At 43.1% G+C, this 27,800-nt stretch overlaps 1 protein-coding gene across 4 annotated transcripts in view; it reads right to left on the bottom strand.

Moving 5' to 3' along the window:
* LOC146962056 (MAM domain-containing glycosylphosphatidylinositol anchor protein 2) overlaps positions 1 to 27,800 on the bottom strand; it is a 208,092-nt gene that overhangs the window by 104,674 nt on the left and 75,618 nt on the right. For all 4 annotated transcript variants that reach the window (XM_085771362.1, XM_085771360.1, XM_085771361.1 and 1 more), the window contains exons 3-4: positions 21,398 to 21,572; positions 2,174 to 2,370 (exon numbers count right to left, since the gene is read on the bottom strand). In XM_085771362.1, coding sequence (XP_085627488.1) covers positions 2,174 to 2,370; positions 21,398 to 21,572 — 372 coding nt within the window. The remainder of the gene's footprint in view (positions 1 to 2,173; positions 2,371 to 21,397; positions 21,573 to 27,800) is intronic.

Raw genomic sequence — 27,800 nt, 5'->3', positions numbered from 1 at the left:
TATAATGTGATGACATGTCAACAGAAGTTGGTAAAGGTCGTCATTTACATATTTTAAAACCCCACTGTGGGCACCGCGTCATAGAAATGTGCAAATGTTGCATTAGTCCTAAGGAAACAGTTTGAACTATTTGGTTTTGTTTTTTTGTGCTTTTACATCAAAACACCGGCACTGTCACAACTCAGGGGACGGATCCGTCAGTAGACCTGGACATTGAAGGTGTGGCCCTTTCTCAATGCTGTAGACAGTGGGGGCCCAACTGACATGAACTGGTCTGGTCCACGTACTGTAAGACTTATGGTGCTTTTCCACTACGGCACGGCACGGCACGGCACGGCACGGCACGGCACGGCACGGCACGGCACGGCCACTACAGCTGAGTTCTCTAGTTCCTCCTCAGCGGGGCCGCATTGTCTCTCTCTCTTTTTTCGATCCTCTCGTCAGCTCCAAACTCACTCGTCTGCACCTTGTTAAAGGGATAGTTCACCCAAAATTGAAATTTCACTCATTATCTACTCACCCTCATGTGGACTAAGGGCTAGGAGAAGTTTCAGAGTCCTCCGTGGCTTCTCTGAGTTACAGGGGGTCTCGGCGTAGCAGTGCATGTCCATATAACGGTTGCAAATGGATACCAACTGTCTTCGTAACAAAAAGACATACCAAAAAACATCCAAATACCTCCATAGTGCTCGTATGTAATGTCCGTCTTGTATTGAAGCCCCAAAATGCGAAATTGTCCCGAAAAATATAAAATAAGTCTATATTTCAAGCTTGTTTGTATCGGAAGCTCTTCTTCCCGGTTCGTCAAATTTGGACGAACCAGGGTCTGTCCTCTTCCCAGTTCGTCCAAATATGACGAACCGGGAAGAGGAGCTTCGAGAAGCTTCCGCTACAAAACAAGCTTGAAATATAGACTTATTTAATTTTTTTCGGGACATTTCGGGGCTTCAATACAAGACGGACATTACATATGAGCAGCATGGAGGTATTTGGTTTTTTGGTGTGTCTTTTTGTTACGAAGACAGTTGGTATCCATTTGCAACCGTTATGGACATGCACTGCTACGCCGAGACCCGCTGTAACTCAGAGAAGGCACAGAGGACTCTGAAACTTCTCCCAGCCCTTAGTCCACATGAGGGTGAGTAGATAATGAGTGAAATTTCAATTTTGGGTGAACTATCCCTTTAACGGACCACAGTGTGGTTTACACACAGCATCATTTAATAACAACAGTCTCGGTACAGATCAGCTGGCGCTGTTGCTGCTGTGTTTTTGAAATTTCCGGGTTTGATTCTCATGTCGGACGTAGCGCTCCCACTCTTCTAGTGACAACGCTCTGTCCAATCAGTGGAAGGCAGTCGGCTGAAGTCACGTTTTAGTATCGCTTCGGCTCGCTTGGAACCAGGGCTGAGGCGGTACTAAAATAGTACCTGGTACCAGGTACTAGGGCTAGTGGAAAAGCAAAAAAAGCCGTAGTTGCCGTGATATGACGACCCCGCCCCGCTGTGGAGGAACTATGAAGAACTCAGCTGTGATGGAATAACACCTAAACCGAGCCATGCCGAGCCGAGCCATGACTGTGTAGTGGAAAAGCGCCATTACATTGTCACCAGCTGAGACCGCTGTTAATGTTGTATTACAAAGTGTGGTTCCTGTTGTCTAGCAACCTCCTTCACAGCATGTAACTTTTAAAAAGAAGCTTGTTTAAAGGCCCATGCTTTGAACAGTTTTAGGACCAGCTGTTGAACTGAAGCTGGACACAATATTTACACTCAAAAGAGTCTCTGTCTGTGTTGTTTCCTCTCACATGCAGTGGATCTTGGGTCAGGTTGGGATAGGAACGGTAAACCTGTTGGAGTTTTTTGTTGCCTAGAAGAAGGCTGCATTTGAAGGAGTCTTTGAAATGGGACAGTCTAGTCGCACGATCGGTTCTCAGATGCATCCTCTGACCTGGGACCAGCTTTATCATGTTTTGTTTCACATCCTCTCCCTTCACTATCAATTCTTATGCAGCTTGGAGAACTTCTGTAGCTTGGAGAAGGTGAGGGGGGGAGGTGGTGGGGTGAGGCATGGGGAGACTTAGGAAAAAAAAAAACACCATGGAAACACTAAAGACTGCCAAAGCCAAGATGAAGGAGAAAGGCTGCCTTTCTCCACGTTGCGTCTGTCTTACCTGTGTGAAGAAGGGCTCGTAGATCTCCACGCCCTTGTCAGAGCCCTGGGTCAGCACCTCTCTCCCGCGGTGCCAGCTGTAGCGGACCGGCGGGTTGGAATTGGCCACGCAGCGCAGGAACACGGTCCTCTCGTAGTAAAACTGCTCCTTAGCTTCTCCTATGCTCTGGTGCACCGTCACCACCGGGTCATCGAGGTCTGAAGAGAAGCACACACACACACACACACACACACACACACACAGTGGAGCTTAATATTGATAAAAAATAACAGAGGAATGAGTCGATCATCTCTAGACCGTCAATCAATGGCGCTGACCGCATTTCAGCCATGAGTGTATATTTGCTGGGCTGTTGCAGCGATGATAAACAAATCAGCTTTGGGATCTTCATATTACCAGTAAATGCAATCTCCCTAGGATCTGTGCTGCTTGATTGTGGTGAAAGGTCTGACCGAGGGGGGGTCACAGCTCTCACTGCATTAGGAGAGCCAGTTATCCGCGTGCAGACAAGGGGTCGATGCGTGTGAGGAGGTGAGAGGCCCACTATACTCCAGCTACTTAAGTCAATAGGATACAACCCAAGGGCACATTGAATTCTCTGTCGATGAGCGAGCTGCTACGTCGTTCGCGGTCCCACTCCATTGTGAGCTTCAAACATGAGCCGGGGTGACAAATACTGCACGCAAAATGATGTTTGATGTCCATCACTTCAAAAGAATAATGTTTGGCTGCCCCTTTGCGCTCTGATTTTTTGGCTCTCTGTGATTTGACACATCTGCTGCTCTGCCCATTTCCCAACAGATCTGAGGGAAGTTCCCCCCCTCCACCCCCACCCCTCCCTCCCCAACACTAGACAGTTGGTTATTTGAGGAAGCGCTCGTGGTTGATTAAATGGATTCAAAGTTAATCATCTTACCCGGCTATCACATTAAGCCTTGGCAAATGGTGTTCATCATAGCTGTGGTGTCTTTTAGCATGCTAATACTCGCCTTTTAGATTATGTCCATTTGCACGCTCAAAGAACGAGGGGAGCTAGCTGCCTCCCTTTCATCTCCGTCCGAGATGCAATCAGTTTTTAACACGAGCAAAAAGGCAATTTAAGGGAGAGGATGAGGGAAGCTAATGCAAGTTATCCCTCATGCTAAAAATTCCAACTGATAAAGGCTGACCTTTTGCATCTGAAGGGAAAAAGTGACTGAGTGTATTAATGAGTGAGTTAGTGTATCAGTGAGTGATCAACAAAGTGGAAGATGGAGTGATTGGGAGAGCTGCCGTGCGACTCTGTGAGTCAGAGAGTGCAAACAGCTTACAGTGAATGAATATCCAAATCTATAACGATTATAAGCCTCCAGAGGAAAAACTACACGTGCCCGAGGTAATATTAATGGATGAATTCATCACTTTTAATTCAGTAGCTCTGCCCACCCCCCTTGGATTTTTTGCCGAGGATCAGGTCCTAATCAAGGTGCCTGTGGGGGCCACGGTGCAACAGCAGCAGCAGCCAGAGAATGCTGATTCCTCAGTTTCATTAAAGACATGTTCTGCCCTACAGCCCCTTAATCAAAATCTAGCAGCGGTCAATACTTCATCCAGGATCCATTACAGTGTCTCGGGTAAGAGCAATTACCTTTTGGAGGGGAGGGGGGGAGTTGACGGTGGAGGGAGGGAGGGGAGGGGTAAAAAATAGAAGAGGGGGTGACATCGCTCCAGAGAAGACAGAGCGATTGCGGGGCCATTTTAGAGGAGCAGATTGCTCTAAGTAAATACACTGATTCATTATAGAGAGGAGGAGGAGGAGAGTATGAATCCAACATCTTATCTCTGGCTCTTCCCTGCGTCTCTCTCATCTGTTTCCTGCATCAAGCAGTCAATTTACTAAGTGTGGCAGAAATGGAGTGATTCATTGACAGCGCTATCTACCTTGTGATACACGTGTCTTTGAGAGCCAGACCTGATAGGAGATTGTCTTTTTGTTTTTTTTTCTTCCCCCCTTGTGGTGACAAGTATGTGTGTGTTTGTGTGTGTGTGTTTGTGTGTTAGGTAAGGAGTGGTTTGGAGCTATTAATAGGGCCAAAATGATATGCAGAGAGGAAGTGGATGCTAGGAGCGCAAAGAGATAAATATGGAAATATGGAAATGTACGCACTGGATTAAAATTTGATGAATTTCAAACAAAATTCCACCTCCACCATCAGTCCCTCTCCTGTAAGGATGTTGCGTGTGTGTACGTGTGTGTGTGCGTGTGTCACTGTTGTGCAATTAGCTTCTGAAGTCACGCTTGACTGATTGTGAAGCTTAAATCCCCGAGCCCAGAGGAAAACTGTGGTGTACGGGGCCGCCTGCGCCAGAGTTGTTAGGGTTTGTAATTGCAGGTTTATGGCTTCACAGGCCGGTAAATCTGCCCATGTACAGCTAAACGCTCCAGTGAGCTAACCTTAGCATCACTCCTGCTCACTCTCACCAAGCATGACAAGTCTCAAAGCTCTGGGTTTCTCTGATATTAAGACACCGGGGTGGAAGGTGTGGGGGTTTGGGGGGGTGGAGCTGGCGTGACACACGGATGTGGAAAGCGTGAGTCAGAGGAGGTCTCACAAGACAAGGATAAGATAAGATACACTCATTTTATCAACAATCCCTTTCATTGTTCTGCGGAGCGGAGAGGAAGGTGTTGATATTCCCGTTTGAATAGCAGGAAGGCAGATTTCTACATTATAGGTCCAGCAAAACATTTGTTGGACAAATAGGCACAAGTGAGTGGTTTGGATAAAAGAGAAGATGAAGACTAAAGAAGGCGCTTCATTATCACATCAAACCTGAGCTGCTTCCTTTCATGTCCCTCCCCAACCCCCTCCCAAAAAAAAGAAAAAAGAAGCAGACACCTGCACGAAAACTCACATTACCTCACTCCACCTACGCACACACTTACTCAACACACAGGCAGCAGTATCCTTGAACAGACGTACTCACACACCTTTTTTCTTTTTTTGGGGGGGGGGGGGGTTGTCTCTCGGGTGTTCATCTAATGTGGGTTTTTCTATTTTTTTCCAGGCTTTGATGTCTTTCACTCTCCACCTGATCTGCTCCAGTCACCTGGGAAGAAGACACCTATCAGGCTCCCAGGCTGTCAGCCGCCAGCGACAGAGAGAAGGCCCGCGATTAATTTCATCCAATCACAGTCCCAGCTTGATTAGCAGCGGGAGCCGGCTGATCTGAATGACATTTGTGCGACGCCTTTTTCGTGAGTAAACAGCCCTGTGATGTTGAAGATATGCTATTTGCTTTTATTTCGTGCCAGGACACAGCAAGACAGGGAGAGGGAGGGAGGGAGGGAGAGAAGGGGTGGGTGGAGGGGTGGAGGGGTGGACATGTTGTGGTCAGAGAGAAACAGAGGCAAAACAAGGGAAAGGAGGGTACAGCGTGTAAAAAACTTCTAAATTGCTGCTCTCCAGATGTCGGGTTAATGAGGTGATGATCCTGTATAGCAGCTGTCTCCTACACTCTTCCCAAATAAAGGTGACTTGCTCTCTTTGTAGGCTTTTTTTTTGAGTGTGTGTGTGTGTGTGTGTGTGTGTGGAAATATGGGCATGAGGCATAAGCGATTAAAGAAGTTATTACCTGGCAGACTGCCCTGTGAAGGACCTCACCTTCAAGCCTCTTTTTTAGAAGCTGGAGTCTAAAAGCAAATCCTAAAAAAAAAGAAAGAAAAAAAAAGAAAAAAGAAAAAACAGAGCCACCTTCACATGAATGGGAAGCAATAAGAGGTGAACTCATATTCAGACATTAGGCTGGCTGCTGGAAAATGTGTCTCCGACCAGATTAAATGTCCATCAAGTCTGTCATCTATGGAGTTTGGATGATTTATAAAAGAAAAAAAAGAAAAAATAGAAAGAAAGAAAAAGAAAAACAACCAGTGGTACAGTCAGATGAGATGATGTGTGGAGAGGGCTGACAATGAGATTCAGTGTCTGAGACATTTCCGCTCTAATGCACACAAAGTGCAGGGTGATAGGAGGTAGGAAGATTAGAAATAGGAAGAGTAAAATTGCAAACTATAGCTATGCAACCACACCATACTGTATGTAAACACGCTGCATCAAACATGACGGCAAAAAAAGCAACGAAATGATGGACATCGTGTGTAATTTCAGTTTGCTGAATGGTTCGCTTTAATGCGTTTCATTTGTGAGGGTCAAAAGGTTAATAATCCATATTTGTGATATAACAGCCATCTGATGCGGAGGCCTCTGATGGAATATGTGAATGCAGTATGTAATTTACTGTCAGAACATTTCCTTTCCCTCCATCTCTCAACCCCGTTGGCAACGGTGACCTCTATCTCATGGCTACACTCCACAATAACCAGCTCCTGCTAGCTGTATCTATGCGGTGTCAGCCGCTGCTTTATACTTAAGTGTGATTGTGGTGGCGGACCGATGTGTTCGGAGGGTGGGCGAGGGGCATGATGCATCTATTTCTGCAATAAGTCCACTCTGACGATGGCGCCTGTGTAACAGAGATATCTCAGCCAACTGAATATCACTCACTGAGACTTGAGATAGGAGCGCGAGCTGCTTCACGCGCTGCACTTCGCTCTCGCTGCTGTTGTGCGGATGAAAGGAGAGAGAGCAGAGAATCTGAGGAGGAGCACATTCAGCTGCAGTCTAACACACATTTCAATGATTTAGAAGAAGGAAAAAAAACCCACACACCCACAGTGACCGGACACATCATTCAGTAAGACAGCTAAGTGCATTTAAACCACATCATTAAAATGGTAATAACACACATGGCTGGTGATCTAACTCTGATGGAGATCTTATGTACCCTGCAGACTAGAGTGACAGCGCAGTGGATAAAACAGACTCTCTAACCAGATTATGGTGAATAACCAGATTAAGGTATTAATTTGAAGCATTCAAAATACTACGGTAGATGTCTTCAGCAACTACTTGCAACTAGAGGAATGTTAGAGCTGCCCCACTTCCACAATGAACCAGCTAAACAGTCGTAAAGGTCTCTGTTAACTGTTAGTTACATGTTGAGCTTTGTCTTTTTTCCGCCCACAAGAATAACTCATGTTGGGAAATATGATTATTTGGCCTTTTTTAGCTGAGAGTAGGATGAGAGTGTTTGTAGCACTCAGGAACTATTTCTTGCCCCCACAGTCATTATTTTTTTCACATGAGATGTACCGTGGTAATTAGTGAGCTTTACAGATACTTTGTGACGGTGTGTGTTACCTTTGGCCAGATTAACAACACAGATATGAGAGATCTGCTCCCTCTCAATGAGAAAGTCTTTTTTCAAAACATCTGGAACTATTGCTTAAATTTGAACAAGCTAGCAAATATAAATATAACAGTAACATGATCTATATAGACTTGTGTACAGTATCTCACATCTGGAAGCTGTATAGCAGTGTTTTTCAAGCTTGAGGTCGGGACCCCACATGGGGTCGCCTGGAATTCAAATGGGGTCGCCTGAAATGTCTAGTATTTGATAATTTAAAAAAAACAAAAACTAATTATTATTCTTTTAAAATAATGATTAAAAACACGATACACAACCTTAAACAACTGTACTCTATACTTTCACTTTCTTCAATATAAATCAAGTTCAAATAAAATGCAGCATAACAATATCTGAGCTGGTGCATCTTGACTGATGGTCGTGACCGCGGGGGTCGCCAGAAATCTGTGATGTCAAAATGAAGCTTAGCGAAAGTTCAGACAGGAAGACTATCTCTTTAAGCACGCCTCAAAGCCATTTCCCTGTTTTCTCGCTATCCTCTCGCTCCACCCTTATTCTCATAATTCAACCAATCACAGTCTGCCATCCTCTTTCTCTTCCACCAATCAGTCATTAGTGTCAAATTTAAAAGTTCTCTCTCTCTCTCCTGTCATCCAGCCGTCATTTCAGCAAACTCTCAGCTCACCTCCACCCCGGCACCACCTCCATCAAGATACAGATTGACTTAATCTGTATCTTCAACTGAGAAGTTCCCTCATCAGGCGACTTCAAGCTTCCCTACCACCACCAGTGTCTAGGCCCGGGGGGGATATAACTTCTTCAGATGCAACCTTCTCATCCCCAGATCAGTTTACTCAGCTGGTCTACACCCCGTGGTCTAAGCGCCAAAGTTTATTTTGTTCACAATAAATGTAATTTCATCTTCATCTTCAAACCTGGCTCTCTTGTCGTAAATGGTCTGTCCTGATTGAAATGGGGTTACAAGCCAAAAAAGGTTGGGAACCACTGCTGTATAGAAACATGAAGATGTCAATGTGCAGATGTTTGAACAGTTTTGCGTTCAATTAAAGTAAAGCACTCAATTGTGTGATCAGAGTCATTTACTCTTTCTATATAAAAAAGTCAATAATCCTTCTGGTGTTAACTCTGATACAATGTGGCAGCTTCATTTAGCTTAGGGTACTGTATGTGTGTGTGTGTGTGTGTGTGTGTGTGTGTGTGTGTGTGTGTGTGTGTGTGTTTGTGGGTGAGTGTGTCTGGGGCTCAATTCATTACACAACTCCCAATGCAGGCTTTAATATTTGAAGTTTAGAATTGAAATTTAATCAGTGGGTCAGTTGCCAGGGGTCAAAACAACTGTTTTAATATTGTGTAAAGGGGCAGTCCTTGGAGATCAGAGCTTTATAAAGGCTACTCTTCTGTCTCTGCCAGGAACACAGAGGAGGGGGATTGGGTGAGGGTGGGGGTGGGGGTGGCGATTGGGAGGGTGGGCGTTTTCGGACAAGTTGGGTTAAGGTTTGTAAAGGGCAACGCAGCGCCCCTGCCATAGCTGCTGCTTGGCATGCCTCTGTGGTACTTTGTAGCAAGTGCTGAATTATTCATGAGGCATTTCCACATCCCTGTGTTAACTTGAACTTAAATTTCTACCGGGGTGGAGACGGGGGGATGCTTGCCTTTCTCCTTCTCTATAAAATCTCCTTTACTTGACTTCCTCATCCCCTTACACACACTCTCTCTCTCTCTGCCCCCCCCCCCCCCCCCCCCCCCCCCCCTCTCTCTCTCTGCATCGGGCATTAAGGTAATGGTAACTAACTCCCTCTCTGAGGCCACAGTCATCAGGCCTGGTTAAGTGTAATTACTGGCAATTAAGGTAGCAATGCAGGATGGAGTCAATGGAGCGATAGTGAACGATACAGCATGCTACATTGTTGGTAGCAGAGTAGCTTAAATGTTATAGAGGACAATGGTCTTGTTAGTACCGGAGGAAGATACTCTAATGTATAGTAAAGTGGGCTTGACCCCTCCAGCTGCTGGCTGCTAATGTACAAAAAATGATTTAAATGATGCACAGCATGGAGCTAAAAAGAAATAAAAAAAGGAAAATGATTTTATTTGTGCTTAATGAATTTCCAGAGCTAAACCGTGGACTTGATTGCACCTTTTCCCTTGAAGTCAAAGCTATGCAAATATGTGATGTTAAAGCTGGCAGAGAGGATGATGTTTCCCTGCAGCCCGATGAAGGCGTCCTGTGTTTTAAGCGTGCTGTTTAAACTGTTGCTTTAAGAGATGGAGCTGTGTTGAGGGAGCTGCAGCCCACTTACTTGCTGCACCTCCATCTTCCTCAGTGACAGTGCTTTTCCAATTATGCCGTCTTTGGAAGGAACACTGCACGTCTGTAGGTGTGTGCAGAACACCCATGTGTGTATGTGCGTGTCCACGTGTGTGATAAATGGCGGGGCAGACGTCAGCAGCCTCATAGAATAGCCTGTAACCCCACACTTCCTGATGAGGAAATAATGAGGCCCAGTTCTGGTGCGTGTATGTGTGTGTGTGTGTGTGTGTGTGTGTGCGTGTGTGTTTGTTTGTTTGTGTGTGAGTAGGTGTAAGGGGATGAGTAGTAATGAATCTCCTCTTCATCGTCTCCCTCAGACAGCGGCGTCTGCCTCAGCCCATCTCCTTTCTAATTCATCTCCCCAGAAAACAGGCAGGCCACAGACCAGTGGTCTCAACACCACCACCACCTAGAAATCAGCCATTAGAGTTGGAGGCAAAGCACCAGTGGCATGATGGGAGTTCTTTTGTGCCTTCGTCCTAATGACCTCCTCCTTCTTTTTTTTTTGGCAGGACAAGGCACATCCAAGAACAAGCAGGCCGGCTCTACGCAGGGGCAAGAGGGGGCAGCGCCCCCTCAAATAAATGTCTTGCCCCCTCAAATCCAAATTTTAGAAGCTGAGAAAGCACATTTTAATATACTCAAAAAATGTGTATATTACAAGTTGACAAAATTATCTGCAGTAGCACAAAAATCCGCTGAAAAAGGGACAACCCCCCCCTCTTCTCAGAGTACACCAGAATGCTCCACTCACATTTTAAAATCTACAGGAGTTTAGCTACTCACCTTTTTCACCCCCTCTGGGTTTGCAATGCATCTTCAAATATGCACCCCCAACCCCCCATATAATGTGGCTCTTTGCATTACGACAGTAAAAAAATTTGGGCTCTAAGACCCTGGTTGGCCACCCCGGCCCCTAGTTAGACAGGTCTGAAGGTAGAGGCCTAAGACCCTGGTTGGCCCCCCCGGCCCCTAGTTAGACAGGTCTGAAGGTAGAGGCCTGACAAAGTGCAATCCACTTCTCCAGGTTGGGGTTGGACACATAGCCAACAACCCAATTCAATGAAGTTACTATAAGCACAGAGAAAAAAAGTGCTGGAGCATGATGTGTTCACATGATGCCCCCTTCACATTTCTGACTGCCCCCTCAATGCCTGCCTAGAACCGGCCCTGCGAACAAGCGATGCTGATGACCTGAATGTTGATTTGGAGTTATTTTCTTGATATAAAAACTGACCATATATCTGCTGGATGGGTACAAGGACTCAAACACTTGTTATTATTCCAGCAGGGTTTCACTCATGCACCTGTTGTTTGTGGCTACAATAGTTCAGCTCAGCTGGTGTTCCCTGCACCTGCACCAATGACAAAAGAGAAGCAATAACATGCTACCTGATTTGTGGTGTTAAATTTACACAGGTATACTAGTTTGATGAACCACATGTGATTTAAGCAAAAGGACTTGTTTCAACTTTAAATTTCTGATTTATTCTGTGTAGGGGTCAACTGATTATCGGCATGGCTGACAATACTCAGCTGTTCATTTGACTGATAACCGATAGAATCAATGTATTTTAGAATGCGCGCCTTTGGCTCTGATGCAGCCGTCTCTCTGCCTGAAGTCACCGCTCTTGGCTGTGCAACACTGTCCCGCCCACCGCCCCCACTGAACCAAGATCTGTGTTGTTCTACAAAAAATTAAGGTCACAGATTTTCACAGTGTACAAAAAACTATATACTATACTATATTCAGTCTAATCTCAGGTGTGTTATCCAAAATTTTAACACCACATTTTAATTTTTACTGCAAATACAGTAAGCATTGGTTCTAAATATTAGTTATCAGTTTCCTTGGTTACTAATGATCAGTATCAGCCCTGAAAAAACCATATCGGTCAGTCCCTAATTCTGTTGATTGCAAATTACGTGGTAATCAACACAGTACAGATGTCCATACAGTCACTGCCGTTGTGATGTTTAACAACAGAATGTTACATCTACATAACTGAAGTTCCTCTAAGAGATGTTTAATGTTGAATTGCACTTGGTTTCCATTGTTGGATATTTATCTATATTGTAAACGTGAAAGTAGATCATAATGTTCTACAGTAGTTACATGTGCAGCCACTGGAGTTGGATACACATCCCATATTTCTTTTTTTAATGTAAAAATACTTTTACTGTGCAAAAGTTTTATGAAAAAATGCTGTAAAGTAAGAATGCTTATCCATCATGCATCATGGAGGCGTCTGATTGGCCCCAGATTTATTCTCAATGAGCCCAATGTCATTGAGAGCTATCTCCAGCTTAAAAAAGAACATTAAGCCCCGCTGTCACTCAGAGAGGCACGGAGGACTCTGAAACTTCTCCCAACCCTTAGTTGACATGAGGGTGAGAAGAAAATGAGTGGAATTTGAATTTTGGGTGAACTATCCCTTTAAATATTGGAATTACAAAAAATGTCCATCTCTACTGTAGTTTCTCTAGTTGCTAATTTTCAAATTTGACAACAATAATAACTTTACACCATCTGCTGCACACTTGTTAAAGATGATGAAGTGTATCTTAGTAGCTAGAGATCTGGTTTGTGTGTTTGTGTGTGCTGGGTGAAAAGGCGATGACTCAACACCTGTTGTGTTGTTTGGACAGCAGGCCGGCCTCCTGTTGGCTGATGCAAGTTTGAGCACTGATGTAATGTCTGATGTGCGCAGAGAGAACAGCGCTGTGTTTCTTTGAAGACGGGACAAAAACTTGGATTTAAGGATCCTGCCGAATGACGAATCACAGTGAGGTCATACTGCACCAGTGACATCACATTTTTATAAATAATCTGGTCATTAGATCATATTAAACATTGCCCCTCTTCATCAGATATGACATGGGATGACTCTTTCTCTTTGCAGGATGTCCCATCGCAGCATAGGAATTACATTATTTTGAGGAGTAATGAGCCTATTTCATAGTGTATTTAATGCAGGCCTCTAGTGTTCTGTACGATGTTACATTTCATATGATACAATGATTCTCTTTTTCTTTTCCATTGTCTCATATCACCGTTTATAAAAAAAAATATCTGTAAAGAACTCTTTCATTTCTTGTCTCCTTGCTCTTCTTTGGGAATACCACACAAACCAAAGCTCTGCATATTTGTTTTAACAATATTCTTTTTCCTTGGAACCTTTCAGGAGGTTAATCCTTAGGAGACGTCTTCAAACAACGCCTTATCATTCAGTCATGAAATGCTGTTTTGTAAAAGAGCAGAATTCAAGATGAATATCATAATTAAGCATAATGAATTCTCTTATAATTGGATGTTATTGCCCCAAAAAATACAGGATCAAATATTAACCAGCTGTTAGTGCATGTGGTCTTTCCTATGGTGGCCCTGAGAGTTCAGTGCACTGCAGCTGAAGAAAACACAAAGTGATGAAGATGTTTTTCTCAATGGGCTGTGCGTCTGCATGTGTTTTCTTAAGTTGCAGCGCGTCAGAGCCACCGTAGTTTCCTCACCCAGAGAGAAAGTGTTTAAAAAACAAAACGGAGATGAGAATGAAATTCAACAAGAGATAATCACATTAGCATACACAACACCATCACACTGCAGCATGTTTGGAGCTCCTGATGTGGAGAAAAACAGAGGCAGGATATGAGGTTGACTCCACTGCTCTGATTAAGAGCCCCTCCCCAGAGCCAGTCCTTGAAAGAGTAATGGGCAGTCGTGAACTGGCTTTACCTCCATTAACCACACCCGCAAACATTTACATAATGTACACATAATGTGCTGATTCATTCTATCCTGATTCAAACAAGGCTCAGATAACTCACCGTGGCCGTATCACACCATTCATCACGCCGGGTCATTTACATCCAAAAGCACTTAAGAGCCGCTTGCACATATATCTTTGTCTACATACATTATGGGATCTTTTTTGGAAGATTGTGCAATGCATCACCTGGTATCATGGGATCTGATCACGCCCAGATGCTACGGCGATCTTCAGCCATATAAATGTTTCCAGTCCAAGATCTGATGGCGGAGACGTCATGAGAGGTTTTTCTGTGAAGCTTGAATTCAGTTCTAAGTAGCCTGCTGTTCATTTATTTCACAGTCCAAACACATGCAAGCTTGGTGCATTGACTAACCCTCTCCCTCTGAACAGCAACTGTCCAATCATAGCCAAGCACCTGTGGCTCGGCACAGCACACCTGTAAGATTTTGGAATTTTTCCAAATGTGGAAGCTTTGTGCTTTGGGCTACAGTAGGAGAGTTGTTTTTTTTTTTGAGTTCTTAGTAAAAGAAACCAGAGTGTTGGGGTGCTGTGTAGCAGGCACTCTATATGCAGAGGCTACAGCCGTCGATGCAGCCGGCACCGGTTCGATTCCCCTGGTGGCCCTTTGCTCTATGTCATTCCAGCTCTCTCTGCACTTCCCCATTTCCTGTCTCTCTCAACTGTCCTTTCAATTAAGGGCAAAAAGCTCCCAAAAATACGTAAAATTGTATGTGAAGTAGGGTTGGGTGGTAATATGGTATTGGTATTAATGTACAGTATCTTAAATCTGTAAGGTAAGATGTATCTTAAAATAGCAACTATATCAGTTTACCGTCGTCATAAAAAAAATGCAGTGCACTCATATACTGTAGAAGCCTGATATATAACCTACTAAATATAATTTATTTTACTGCCTAAATAATGAGTGTATCTCCAGCACTTACATGTGTGTGGTTGAATTTTCAGTTTTACTCCAATAGAATAATGTTTGATAAAGTTGATGGACGTGACATCGCCACATGAAAAAGGCACATACTGTATAGTGAGTCGGTCACTTTACAACTTCTGCAAAAACCTTGGCTAGATTTGAAGCACTATGTTGCCATAGTTACCATGTGTGTCCTGTAGGCTTGTGCTCATGGTTTTTTTTCTTGCCAATGTTATAAAAACACAGACAGACGCTGCTACAGCTGTGCAGCGCTCCGATGGAGATTAGATCTTCTACTGTTGAACTCTTTTTATACAAAGTGCAAACACCCAACGCATTTTGTTATTAGCTATTTGTTGTTAATTGCTAGGCTATCCCCTTTCTGGACGACATTTTGGTGACTCCGTCTGAACTGTACAACATGATTTTTAATTGGCCATGGTAATACCATATACCGCGGGAAAATGTGGAGGAGGTTTAACGGAATCAACATTTGGATACCGTCCAACCCTAATGTGAAGTATGTGAAGAATGAATTAGCAATTAAACAGTGTGTGTATACTGTAACATAACCTCCAAACACAAGTGTGCCCCTGCTAACTAGCTCACTTTCTACAATGGCAACATATCCTTACTGCAAAGGCCAGATTTATTATTTGTTTGTGGGCGTCACTTGGCACCCTTACTCATAACTATCACATGCACTGTGTAGAAATTTCCCACAATATCCATGTTAGCTCAAAGCAATAATAAAATAGTACTTTTTTTTTCTTTGTTTCTATAACTGCCGACTAACAACGTGCTGTGGTATCAAATACTGCTATGAATTTTGAGAAGTGAGTGGGTAAATCTGCTGCTGTGAATTATTTTGTGTCATGGGAGAACAGAAAGCATGAGAGAAGTGTTGCAGTATGGAGTTTACTAAAGGAGGGTGGGGGTTGGTGAAATTCCCCATAGTTGTGAATGGGAGCGCTGCCCAGGCCCTGGGGTGTGTCCACTACTAGCTCATAGTGCATGTGGGAATAGGCCTCATTAACAGGATACGCATGCAGGTAAAAGATGATGGACCAATGGATGGATCATCTGTTCTTTTATTCATTAGTCAAAGTAAAAGCCTAATATGACTAGAGGAAGGTCTCAGTCATAACTCAACATATTGAACTTGCCTCTAGTACCTGCTTCATCCAAATGAACCCCGCTAATCGATCGGCTCCCCTGAGATCAATAACACCACACATTGACCTCTGCATATACCCAAATACACAGCCTCTCCAGGGTGTACAAATGCAAGCACAGAATTAAAATACGACTGACAGAGGGATACCGGAGTCTGCACATGTGCCAGTCAAATCAGCATAGCCTATGAGTTGGTGTTTTCTTCAACTGTCTCCCTTCTCCTGCTCTGCACACACATTTGCTCCGGCGCCTTGCAGCAGGGCGGCACGAATTGTACACCTGATGAGATAAGAAGCGGCAGTTACACTGACCGACTGGATAAAGCAAAGCCTTGCACGGCCGCTAAACAAACACCATCAGCTGCTGTTTGGTCTCCGAGCTCCTTCATGAACTCCATCGATGGAAGGCAAACATAAAGCAGACACACTTCCCCGAGTCGTCCTCGCACTGCACGCCGCTGCACAGCGTTACGCGGCTGAGGAGGCGTGTGCCAAGACAACTTAAGCCTTTGACATGTGTGTGTGAGTCAGGACCTCACTGGTGGAAGAGTGTGTTCATGCATAAGCATGTGCTTGAACCCAGTGGGCAGCCTCTATTTTTGTTTCCCCCCTCCTCGCACGCATGAGCGCACAAAGAAATGGACACACACATTCACACGTCTCGAATCTAGATGAATGCTGCTGTTGCCAAAAAAAAAAAAAAAGATTTCAGCTCAGACTCCCGTCCATGTGCTGACAAACACACACAAACACACAGTATCCTCATTAAAATTCTCTGGCTTGTGCAGCAGCAGCAGCAGCAGCAGCAGCAGCAGCAGCAGCAGCAGCAGCAGCAGCAGCAGCAGCAGCAGCAGTGTGGACTAAGGGCTGTGTAAGTCCCTCCACAGATAACACACAGAAAGCAGACTATTGTCTTATTTTAATCCTTCTTTTGAAGCCACGTAGTGAGAAATATCAGGGACGAGGGACGATGTATGTGAAGGCTTCAGTAGGAATGATATCTACAGTCCAGTGGGTTGTTTCTCACAATATATGCGCCACCTCATTCTCACTATTTCACATCCGCTGACAAACTGGTGCTGGCTGCCTGGGCGGACAGCATTAATATCATCCGTGCAACATTAGCATATGGGAAAAAAATGGTACAAACGGCCTTTTCTTTTCCTGTTAAAAAAACAACAAAAAACTTGGGTACATGTTGTTGTTCAATCTGTTGTTTCTCTGTGCTCTCAATTTATTCAGAGTCGCCAGGATTGTTCAGTCCATTTTAAAGCAAGTCCTTTATCACAACCTGTACAGTAAACGCTGACCTGAACTGCGCAGGGTTTAAGGCGCAGCAATTTGTTTTCCATTTCTCCATCAGCTGAAATCATTCTGTTTCACCGCCAGCTCATTCCACCACCTGTATGTTTGAGTGCCAATAATTGACTTGAATTGTGTTGGATTGGATTGTTTGCCAGTAATAAAAATAATAATAATAAAAACTACATGCAGAGTGCAACTGCTTATTATTTTTGGTATTGATTAATATGTGAATTATTTGACAAATACAATGAACAATTAGTAAAAATGCCTGCCACAGCTTCCCAGACACAGAGGTGACATCTTCTAATCGCCTGTTTTGTCCGACCAGCAGTCGAAAATCATAGAAAAAGGCAGAAAAGCTGAAAATCCTCACATTAGTGAAAATGAAAACAACAAATGTTTGCCAGTTTGCTCGCTGCAGGACTTACGCCATTATCAAATTTCGTGCTGATTCAATTTCTGTTGATTTGGTTAATCAACTAATCACACCAGCACTAATTAACCTAATCACACTCTCAACAGTATGTGCTTTGAAAACTTTCATCCATTAGCGGTTCACTGTAAACAGGAACGTTCCACCCCATCAAACTCCGTCCTAACCGTTAATTTTTTTTTTTGGTTTGTCTCTTGGGTGGGACAGTCTCCTTCAGGTATATTGTGTCAGCGATGGTCAATGAACTCTGAGCATGCAATATGCCCCCCGCTGCCCCTGCAGAACTCTAAAGCCCTCCTCAATCAGTCACTCAGTGAAACATTAGATGCTGCAGCAAAATGAATGCAGCTAAAATTAAATGAAAACACTGAAAAGACTCCCCTGCAGGAAAAAGAAGGGAGCATCTTAAGCTTAAAATCGATCAGTGCAGGAGTTGGGCAAGGTTCTTTATTAACTTTGCAGAGGACTTTCCCCACAGACCAAACCGCAGACAAACACAACTGAGGTGTCAGCAGGTATAAAATGTGCTTAGATGGACTTCTGAGCTTTGTAAATACGTTAGCTTTGAGCTGGCTGTATAGCTAATATCAGCTCCTCTGGGCTGCAGAGGTCAGTTATTACCGTTAATTATCCTTCCTGAAAGCAGCAAACTTTTCACTCTGTGTGGCCCGTATCTGTTTGTCTTTATGTCTACCTTCCAACTTTCACCCTTTCCTAGTGCCTTTAATGTCACTGACACACAGGCAGAGAAGCTGCATCTATGACTGTTTTCCCCTCAGCAAACACAATTTGAGCTAAATCACATTGCATAATATGAATAAAATCTTGAACATCTATTTTTTTCAAAATTGAAAACAAGACCCTTAATTCATGAAAGAAGAAGAAGAAAAAGCAAATAACAGCTCTCACAGTCAGAGACTGTAGCAGGATCATTCAGGTATTAATGTAAAACATGCTGGCTGCTCTAATTATGCATGTATTATCATCTCTTTGCAGTAATGGCGCAGTCTATTACACTGCTCGCGTTATTTCTTGGATGTAAACAAAGGAATATGAGCAGATATGTCTGGAAGAGACAACAAACGTGATTGAAGGTGTTGTTGTTGGGAGGTCCAGCTCCAAAACACCAGGTTTAGTACTAATTAAAAATCGTAGCTGCAAACCACTAAAAATAGCACCGACTGCAGAGGCCCATCAATTAAACTCACCCTCGGGGGACAGTTATAACATTGCTCAGGAGGAATGATGTGCTTCTGCTGGATGTGCAACATAGCACAGTGCCAGCTAATGAAATACACACGCACGCAAAAACACACCCACACACACACACACACACACACACACACTATTTCACAAGGCCAGATGCAAGGACAACATTGGGATAACAATTTGCTGTTAAATATTAATCTTGATTTTTATTCTTATTATATACTATAGGCTAATATCATTGCACAGACTGCACAGGATGTCACCATATAACATTACGACTGCATTACTGTTATCGTTTGTTTATATTATGTTACTTTATAGACTATCAACCTCTTTTCTTATCCACTTATTATATATTCCATAGTATTCTACATTGTATTCACTAAATTGTACTTCTCTATATACAAAAATATCATCACTTAAATAGTTACACATTGGCTCATAAAGTCTGAATGTATAGCCTAATGTTATCATAGCTCTCTCTATATATATACATGTACACATATATATATATGTGTGTGTGTGTGTGTGTGTGTGTGTGTGTGTGTGTGTGTTTATGTGTATACAGTATATATACAGTATTATGCACTATACATATGTATGTATATATAAGAGCACTGAAGTTTATTCAGTTGTGCTCCACTTCCACATGATTTTAACTTTGTCTTAAACTGCATGAAAACTCTGACCTCAAAATGCCAGATGATGCTGCTCATTGAGGAACCACACTCTGTGATTATCCTCAGGTTCTGTCTCCGGTGTCTTATCTGGCTTCATTTCCACATCTGCTCCTGCAGCTCTTTAGTGCAGTCAAGGTGAAACGGTGCACAGAGGGAACAAGGCTCTGACTGTCAGCTGCTGAGCAGCGTTCAGCCTCTGCTCTACTGCTCCACTAAGGCCTTCCACAAGCTTTTCTAAACAAGTTTCAATTCCACGACCTCTGCCCATGTCAGTCCAAATGAACAGGTACAAGGATGTGGCTCACACATGAGGGACAAGACAGAGGACAGAGGAGAGGAGACGGGAGGAAATAAGAGGAGAGGTTATTATTAAAAAATGCATCAAATGAAATGTAGGTTTTACTAGAAGGGTGACACGGACTGGAAGCAGCTCAAGTGCATCTTGTTTAGTTCTGAAATGTTCTGCTCCACTACCTCCTCCTTTCCTCTGTGACTGAAATTGGATGTTTGGCAACAAATTAAGGGCAGAGGGGCCATCAATTTTCAATTTTTTTCATTTGCGGCTTGGCATCAAAAAGAAAGCAGAGACTGAGAGCGTGCTATTGAGGGAGCAAAGACTGAAGCAGAAGTGAAAAATTAAGGAGGCGGCTTAGAGATCTTTCAAAGGCATTGAACACATGATTTGGAATCTCAGGAGACTTTCTTAAAACTGAAACAGCAAGACTTGAGATAAATAAAATCTGCACTTAATATGACTGATTATCATACACATACACACACTGAATCTGACTGAGTGCACAAACAGCCAGAGAGAGCTGGGTTGAAAGCTCTCCGAGGGTCCAGCTGTGATGAAAGGGCAGCAGCTCCTCCGTCTCGCCACTCTTCGACCACTCGCGAGGTGAAATAGCACAATCAATTCCAAATCAATAAAAACAATAACACTAAATCACCTTTTCCTTTGAAGAATGCCAATGAACCTTCCCCATCTGTCATGCAGATACTTTAAAAATAGAGAGACTGCACTTACAGTCGATGGCTATGTCAGGATAATAAAAGCGTTTTAGCTTAATTAACATTCTCAGGAGAGTGTAGGGGTCTCTTCGGATGCACTATCTCCGAATAACTACGTTTTCATTTACAGCAGAAATATGGAACGTTGCTGTATTAGCCTGTACGCATCCATGTTGCTTTATGCTGATCAGCACTAATCGCCTGAGCTGCAGCTGTGTTCACATTCATCTAACAAATGATTCAATGTAGAACATTTTAGAGTAATATTAAAAATTAATGCTAGATGTAGGACATAATATATTGTAGCGAGTCTGATTTAAAGGAGACATATTCTGCCCCTTTTCCACAAATTCAAACAGTTCCCAGGTGTCTTAAAGACATGTCTGTGACATGCTTCGGTCAAAATCCCCCAAGGATCAAACATCACAGCTCTTTTCATCCGTTTAAAACAGCCCTGTTCAGAATGGCTGGTTTCAGTGTCTGTCCCTTTAAATGCAAATTAATGACTGCTTGCCCCGCCCCTTCTACTGGTACCGGGTGGGATTATGCAAATCCAAAAACTAGTTACATCACTGCCAGACAACCGAGGGAACAGTTTGTAAAACCACATGGATTTCAACCTAGGAAGCCTGAAAATTAAATATTTTTATCAATTCTCACATTTTGGGGGCCAGAAGGCAAGACAAACACCCAAATATATGTTAAAGAGCTGTTAAAGTTGTATTTCCATGATTTGTCCCCTTTAATAATAACTGGAATATACTGGTTTTAGTTTTTTCTGCTTCCACCCTCACTGTGTTTTACTAGACAAAGAAGGGACTGACTTTGTTGCATAACCAGAGTTGTGAGTAGAAGCCTTTTCAGGGTCACGGCTGGAATTAGTCTGAGCGCAGAGTTAAGCAGAAGACAAAGCTACCAGGGCCGATCCTTAGCAGGGTAACACAGATACAAACTCTGATAGTCACCACCCAGGAGCAATGTACCATTTTCAGTCTGCCTCTCCTGGGTGTCTTTATAAAACAGGAAGAAACAAGTGATGACAAAGGGAGAAAATCTAAATCCTACCCAGAAAGCCATGGGACAAACCGGCTCTGACCGTATTACTCTGACCCAACAGGTCACGGTACTTACAGTAGACGTCCACCCTGATGGACTTGATGGCAGGGGAGCCCAGGCCGTTCTCAGCTTTGCAGTAGTAGCGACCGCCCTGGGTCCTCAGGATCTTTGCGATGTGCAACGTTTCATTGAACACGCTGGAGTCCTGGAAGCGATCCGACACGCTGCCGGCTGTCTTGGTCCATCGGATCTGAGAGGAACAAAAGGAGGAAATTACAAAGTCTTTAATGGTCTGATTTCACTTGTTCACCTTCTGTTCTACTGCGGTGCCCATGACGGGTCAAACACAGCTTCATTTGGGAAGCTGGTGTACAAGAATAAATCAAGCTGATACTGTAAACTCTTAAATAAAAGATGGTTAAAGACATAACTATCATAAATACCACCTGACAGCTAATAAGAGCCAGGTTAAAAAATACTGAGGGATGATGGAATTTCTTTAATGACTCAAATGGTTCAATTCAGCACATTGTTACTTCACTTTTCAACAAAATTACCATTTCATCCACTAATTATTCCCAATTACGCTGACTTCCCACTTTCTCTCAATAGCTATTAAGCTACTGTCAATGCAACTCAACCCTGCCTGTACATTTTTCAAATTAAAAGCCTGCCAGGAAAGTGAGGGATTGTGCCCTTTTCTGGTACGCTTTTAGTGTGAAAAATGTGAAGGGCACAATGTGAAATCAATGAGAAATTTGCAGGAAACGTTGGCTCAAGTGACGGAATCTTAACGACAACTGAAAAACAACAAATTAAGGAAACTGGAAATAAATATTGAATGGGGAAAGAAACTGTAATTATGTTATGGGAAAAGAAAACCCCGAGCATTACTTTAGAGAAAAGGGGAATAGGTGAGCACAAAGGAAGTGCTGAATTTGCATTAACAGCAAGCAAGAAAGGCGTACTTCGATATGTTGGGGAATATGCTTATTTACCTTCTCTCTGGGAGTTTGATCAGAATATCAATACCACCTTAATATATTTACAGTAAATATGAGGCCACGGTCAGCAGCCGTTTAGCTTAGCATAAAAAATGAACTCAGTGCCTCTACCCTAAATCGGCTTGAAGATCAATAATTTAAACACCTTGTCTAAAGTTAAATATAAAAATGACAGTACGTGGTTTCTAAAATGAAGACACTTCAGGGAGTTACTGCAAAAAAAGAAAAAGAAATAAAAGTATTGCACAGTCTTTAAAAAATGTAACAAATGAAACCAAAGCTGCTGCTAAGGATGTTATTTTTTACCTTTAGACAGTCTGTCCTGCCAGTCCCCTGCAGTCTCTATGCTAAGCTGCTGGAATCAATGTTTTCATCTCAGTCTCAGTAAGAAAGCGACTAAGCGGATTTCACAAAACTGGAGATGAGAAGACAATATAATCAAACACAGGACATTAAAAGTCTCTCTAATATAAGACAGTTTCCTTTAATTGGGCTTTGTGTTTGACAAGATTGCGTATTTAAAGCAACGCACAGGCCACCGCTGAGGAACATTTGGTATTAATGTTATTATGTTAATGTTATTTTGTGAAATGTCACAGTACAAAGGAGAGGGTGATGAAAAAAATCCTCTAACTTCCTCTTTTTTTCTCCTTGTTGCACACAAGACTGACCTCAGCCTGGCCTTCTCAGCATGAACACCTTTCACTAACTGATGAGACCCAGTTAGCCCATGGCATTGAGGTGTAATGAAAGGTGAAACAGTGTTACTCTCCAACATGAGGTTGTAATTGACTCTCCATCATCTCCCTCTCCTGTCCTCATTAAAGCATACAGCATGAACAGGTACTGTGACAACCCTGGCCCGGGGGCCACACAGCCAGACTCACGCAGCATAAAGCTCCGTTCAATCCCTCATCCTAAGTAAGCCACAGATGGACTGGCTTTGCCTGCAGAGCCTCACATATCTCTGTCTAGGCAGGGGTGGCTATGAATTAGAATCTAATATCTCCACACTGTATGGTGATAGCATCATCTTGGATACTGATAACATCCCATTTTACAGAGATAGCATCCGATGGAACAGGGATATCATTGCATGCAGGGATGGGGATTGGGTGCTATCTTGGGAGATTGCTGCTGTTGTGCTCTAGCTGTGGGGTTTTAACCATGATGACTCCAGCCTTGGGTCAGGCGGCTTGAAGTTTGGTCATTTTCCAAACAGGCAGGAGAAAGGAATGAGGAAAGAGTGGGTGGCCAACAAATCTGATAAGGGTGCCCTATTCCAGAGGCTTTTAGTGGAGCTCGGGGACGGACGATGACAAGGAGAGGAATTTGCATGCAGCGAAGTTGAAGTTTATCAGACGAGTTTCACATTCTCTGTCTAGCTTGGGGTGTTACTGTTTCACAGTGGCAGAAATAAATTAGCTAAACTCAAAGACTGTGTGTGTGTGCTGTATTTCTGCGTTTCATCGACCTCTTTGTCTGGAGTGTATAGCCAGACTCTTGCTTCTGCCCTGTCCCTTTACACAAACTTTAAGTGGATACATTACCATTAAAAATAAGTGAATACAGTGTAAAGAAAAGACTTCACTTGGCCCGTTTCAAACGAGACACTGAGAGAAGGGACTCTATGCAAAAGCCCACACTCAGCAGATGATCGATGCCAAAGCCCCGCTGAAAATCTGGGGCCCTATTATAACAGTTAGGGACATCATGAGTTCAGCAAAACAATCCCCGAAAGTTAAATAAGTTATGAGTCTAAATTAGATGGAGCAAAGTTTTCCAATTCTGTGTCACTCTCCTACACTGCTCTGGATCCCCTCATGCAAATACAAAGCAAGCTGGCTTATGGCGACCTCAGCAGAATTCAATATTCTCCCAGCTTATACCCCCAGTCATTTCCTTTGCCTTTTGTGTAAAGAGCTTTGAGTTTTAGGAAAGCGCAGTATCAATAAATGCATTGTTAGAGTGACACTAAGAGGTGGGTATTCAAATAACTTAATATTTTCAAAAGGAGAGGGCTCCTGTTTGTTTCACGGGGGCAGCCGACCACATTATTGATGCCAGCTTTCAACTCTCCCTCTCCCTGTAGCCCGCAGCTATTTTCTTTCCTCCACCACTTCCACAACTTTTTTTTTTTTAACATCTGAGCACCTCTGCCCACAGGGGGAGTCCTGAAGGATGCCTGGTGAGAACAGTTTGACCCTCTTCACTCTCCTTAGCGCAATGCAAATACTCTTGATCTGTGAGGAGCTGGCGGATTTGAGCAATATGATAATTGCTCCTCGTTGCCCACTGCCAGCCAGGCTGACTTCTTTGGCTTTTTTTTTTTTTTTGCAGCTCCTTTCTCATCCCTCAGCTGAAACTCATGGCGCCTGCAAGTATACACTGGGGAATAAGTCAAACTGCGAAAGATGCACCACCACCCAGCTGCTGTTTTATGGCAGAAATTTATTATTCCTGTCTGTGGCTTGCAATTGCATGCATATATTATAATCAAGGAATGTAAATGGGTTCTGATTCTCACATTTCACCTCACACAGTTTTTAAAAAAAGCAGCCTGTGCAACCTCATATTGCATATTCTTAAAAAAACAAAAACAAAAAAAAAAACATGACATCAGTTAATTCCACAGGGAAAAGCAAAGTCAAGACAATGATAACACCATTCCCTCTTAAATCAGACATCCAACAGAAAGATCAACATTTGCTTACAAGAGAAGAAGAAGCTCATCTAGATTAGTATCCGACTGAAAATCCCAGCAGTGTTGAGACCACACATGCTGGGATGTCACGGCGAGAGCTAATTAAAATGCGCCCAGTGTCTGTTGTTATGTAGGGATCATATGCTGGAGCACGTGTCATCTGTGAATCTCCCATAATACCTGCTGTGACGTTTCCCTCTCACTAATACAGACTGGTTTCTAATTGCTTGCCATCTTTTCTTTTAGACACTGGTGATGGTCTGTGGCCTGCTCAGTGGCGCAGCCAAGTGTGGCTGAGCATGACAATCAAGTCATCAGAAGAAGCAACGGGGGGTCCAAATCACAAATTGCGAGCGCACAGACTCTACAGGTCTGTATTAGAAAATACTGGCCCTCATAAAAAGTGGATGATCACATGAAACACGGCCGCAGTGAAGTCTTTGATATTGAAATTCAAAAAGAGATTTCAAAATCGCACAGAAAACCCAAACTAACAGCTCATCAGCTTTTATTTGCCTTGCTCTAGAGTCTAGATGTACACGCGATACAGTACAGTGCACTGCTGCAGTTTCATTCAGATGGCAGTGAGAAGGATGTAGTTCAAGGGGAAACTCTGGGATGGTGCAGCCCCTATGGAGTTAAAGACTTAGAAATCAAAGGACTAGATTATATTCGAGACAAGATGAGTTGCAGTTCACACTTCTAATAGATGTGGTGAAGACTCTGAAGGATTTACTACAGAAAACTAAGTTGCAAAAAATCTGTTGCCTGAGGTCACAATGACCTTGACCTCTGACCTATACGACCACCAAATTCTAATCAAGTCATCCTTGAGTCCAGCGCCAAAGATTGAGTTTAGGAGAATGGGATGGACGTGTTGTGCATAGGAACTGACGGACAGCCCAAAAACCTTCGCCTCCAGCCACGGCAGTCGCCAGTGCAGAGGCATAAGAAGCACCATCTGCTAAGGACACCAGCACTGTAGGCCGACTGTCATGGGAGCATCCAAAACAGATCACATACTCCAGTTGGTCTGCACGAAGCAAAATGTCCCAAGGCCTGAGGTCAGCTTATTTGTACTTGCTGACCTGTGGCGCTGTGAGTTGGATCTGGCTGGCCAATAACTGTAACAAAAAAAAAAAGGTGTTTGCAGTGTGGTGTTGCTGGCTCTTGGAGCCTTGTACTCAAACAAAGTAGTGTGGACATAATGGACGGACGCCAGAGCAGGGGAAATGGGGGCAGATGGCTTCATCATCGGGGACTCTTTGATGTCTGTTCATAGCATCAAAGACAATGAATGAAGCAGGAACAGTATGAAAGTATGAATATATAAAGCTGTATATATGCAGAGACAAAGGGGACGGGGTTATGAGTCGGTGTTTAATGGAGGTAGGGCTGAATTTTCCTATTCATTTCCACCATCCCAGTACATACAGAATGTATTCACTCATTTTCTGCCAAAGACGAGACTTCAAAGTGCTCATCACAAGAAACAGCACGTGTCATCCTCAAACTGCACTAATATTCAATTCACATTCATAGAAACAGGAGGGAAGAGGCAGATCCTCACATCTGACAGGCTGGAACCAGCTGATGTTTGGCAATTCTGCTTGATAGACGACTCAGTTATCAATACATCGATTGATCGCAAAAGCGTTTCAGCTAGTTTATGGAGTAAAGGAGATAGAGGGAATGTAGGTGTTTGTCTTTTGCGCTGACAGAGAGAGCAGGGAGAGACACCAGCATCATCACTGCTTTAGATGCTGTGTGTGTTATCCTTTTTGACAGAGAGAGACATTTAAAGACACAGACACAGACCGAGTGAGAGAAAAAGGGGTCAGGGCTTGGCTTTATGACTATCTTAATTTGTCTGAGCTGCTAAAAGATCGATTCAATTTCCAACCAATCAATTCATCCTTTATTCTGTAATCTGTAAAAGAAAGAGATGAAAAATATGCTAATTGCCTGATATTTGGTTGAGACGTTCATGTTCCCCGCGGGACAAGATGAAATGACTTAGGTCAGTGGTTCTCAATTTTTTTTCCCATCAAGGACCCCTATGACACATATTAGACCATGGACCCCCATTGGACAAAACTTTGAAGCAAACACCAGAAATACACAAATATTTGTTCTGAGACTCAAGAACATTATGTTTTTAGTCAATGTACGTTCAAATTACGACCAATAGCGTGAATTTTTGGAAATATTGTAGAGAAATTTCAGGAGAAAAGTGATGAGATTTCAAAAAAAAAAAAAAAAAGTTACACATTTTCTAGAAAGAATTGGAAAAATTTCTCAAAAGAAAAAAGTATAAAAAAAAAAAACTCTAACTTGTGTTAAAATTTCTCAAAAAACAATTCTAAAAAAAAAAGGGAAAAAAAAATTAAATTCTAGAAAAAAAGTGGTAAGATTTCAAGAAAAAGTTAGGGGCCCCCTTAATCCTCTCAAGGACCCCTGGGGTCCCACTTTGAGAACCACTGACTTAGGTGTTTCATAATTTCCAACCAGAGTTATCATCAGGTTCATATTAACCATATTGTGGTTTAACCAAATATCTACAACTGTATCCACTCCCACCAGTCTGGAGAAATGTGGACATCCCAGTATTTAGTACAGAGATGGAAGCAGAGTGACGGAGAACACGGGCCTTGACTAAGATTTTCTACCGTGCACATCCTTACAGTGACCTCTGCTCTATACATCTAAGTGAATGTGACTTCTTGGCCCCTTGAGGCTGCCAGACGCCATCGGCCCCGTAGCAGCACCT

Source organism: Trachurus japonicus, chromosome 24 (assembly GCF_045865225.1).
Source record: "Trachurus japonicus isolate A0001 chromosome 24, Traja_1.0".
Classification (NCBI taxonomy): domain Eukaryota; kingdom Metazoa; phylum Chordata; class Actinopteri; order Carangiformes; family Carangidae; genus Trachurus; species Trachurus japonicus.
The sequence above is the reverse complement of the archived record's forward strand: the minus strand, read 5'-3'. Positions and strand labels throughout refer to the sequence as shown.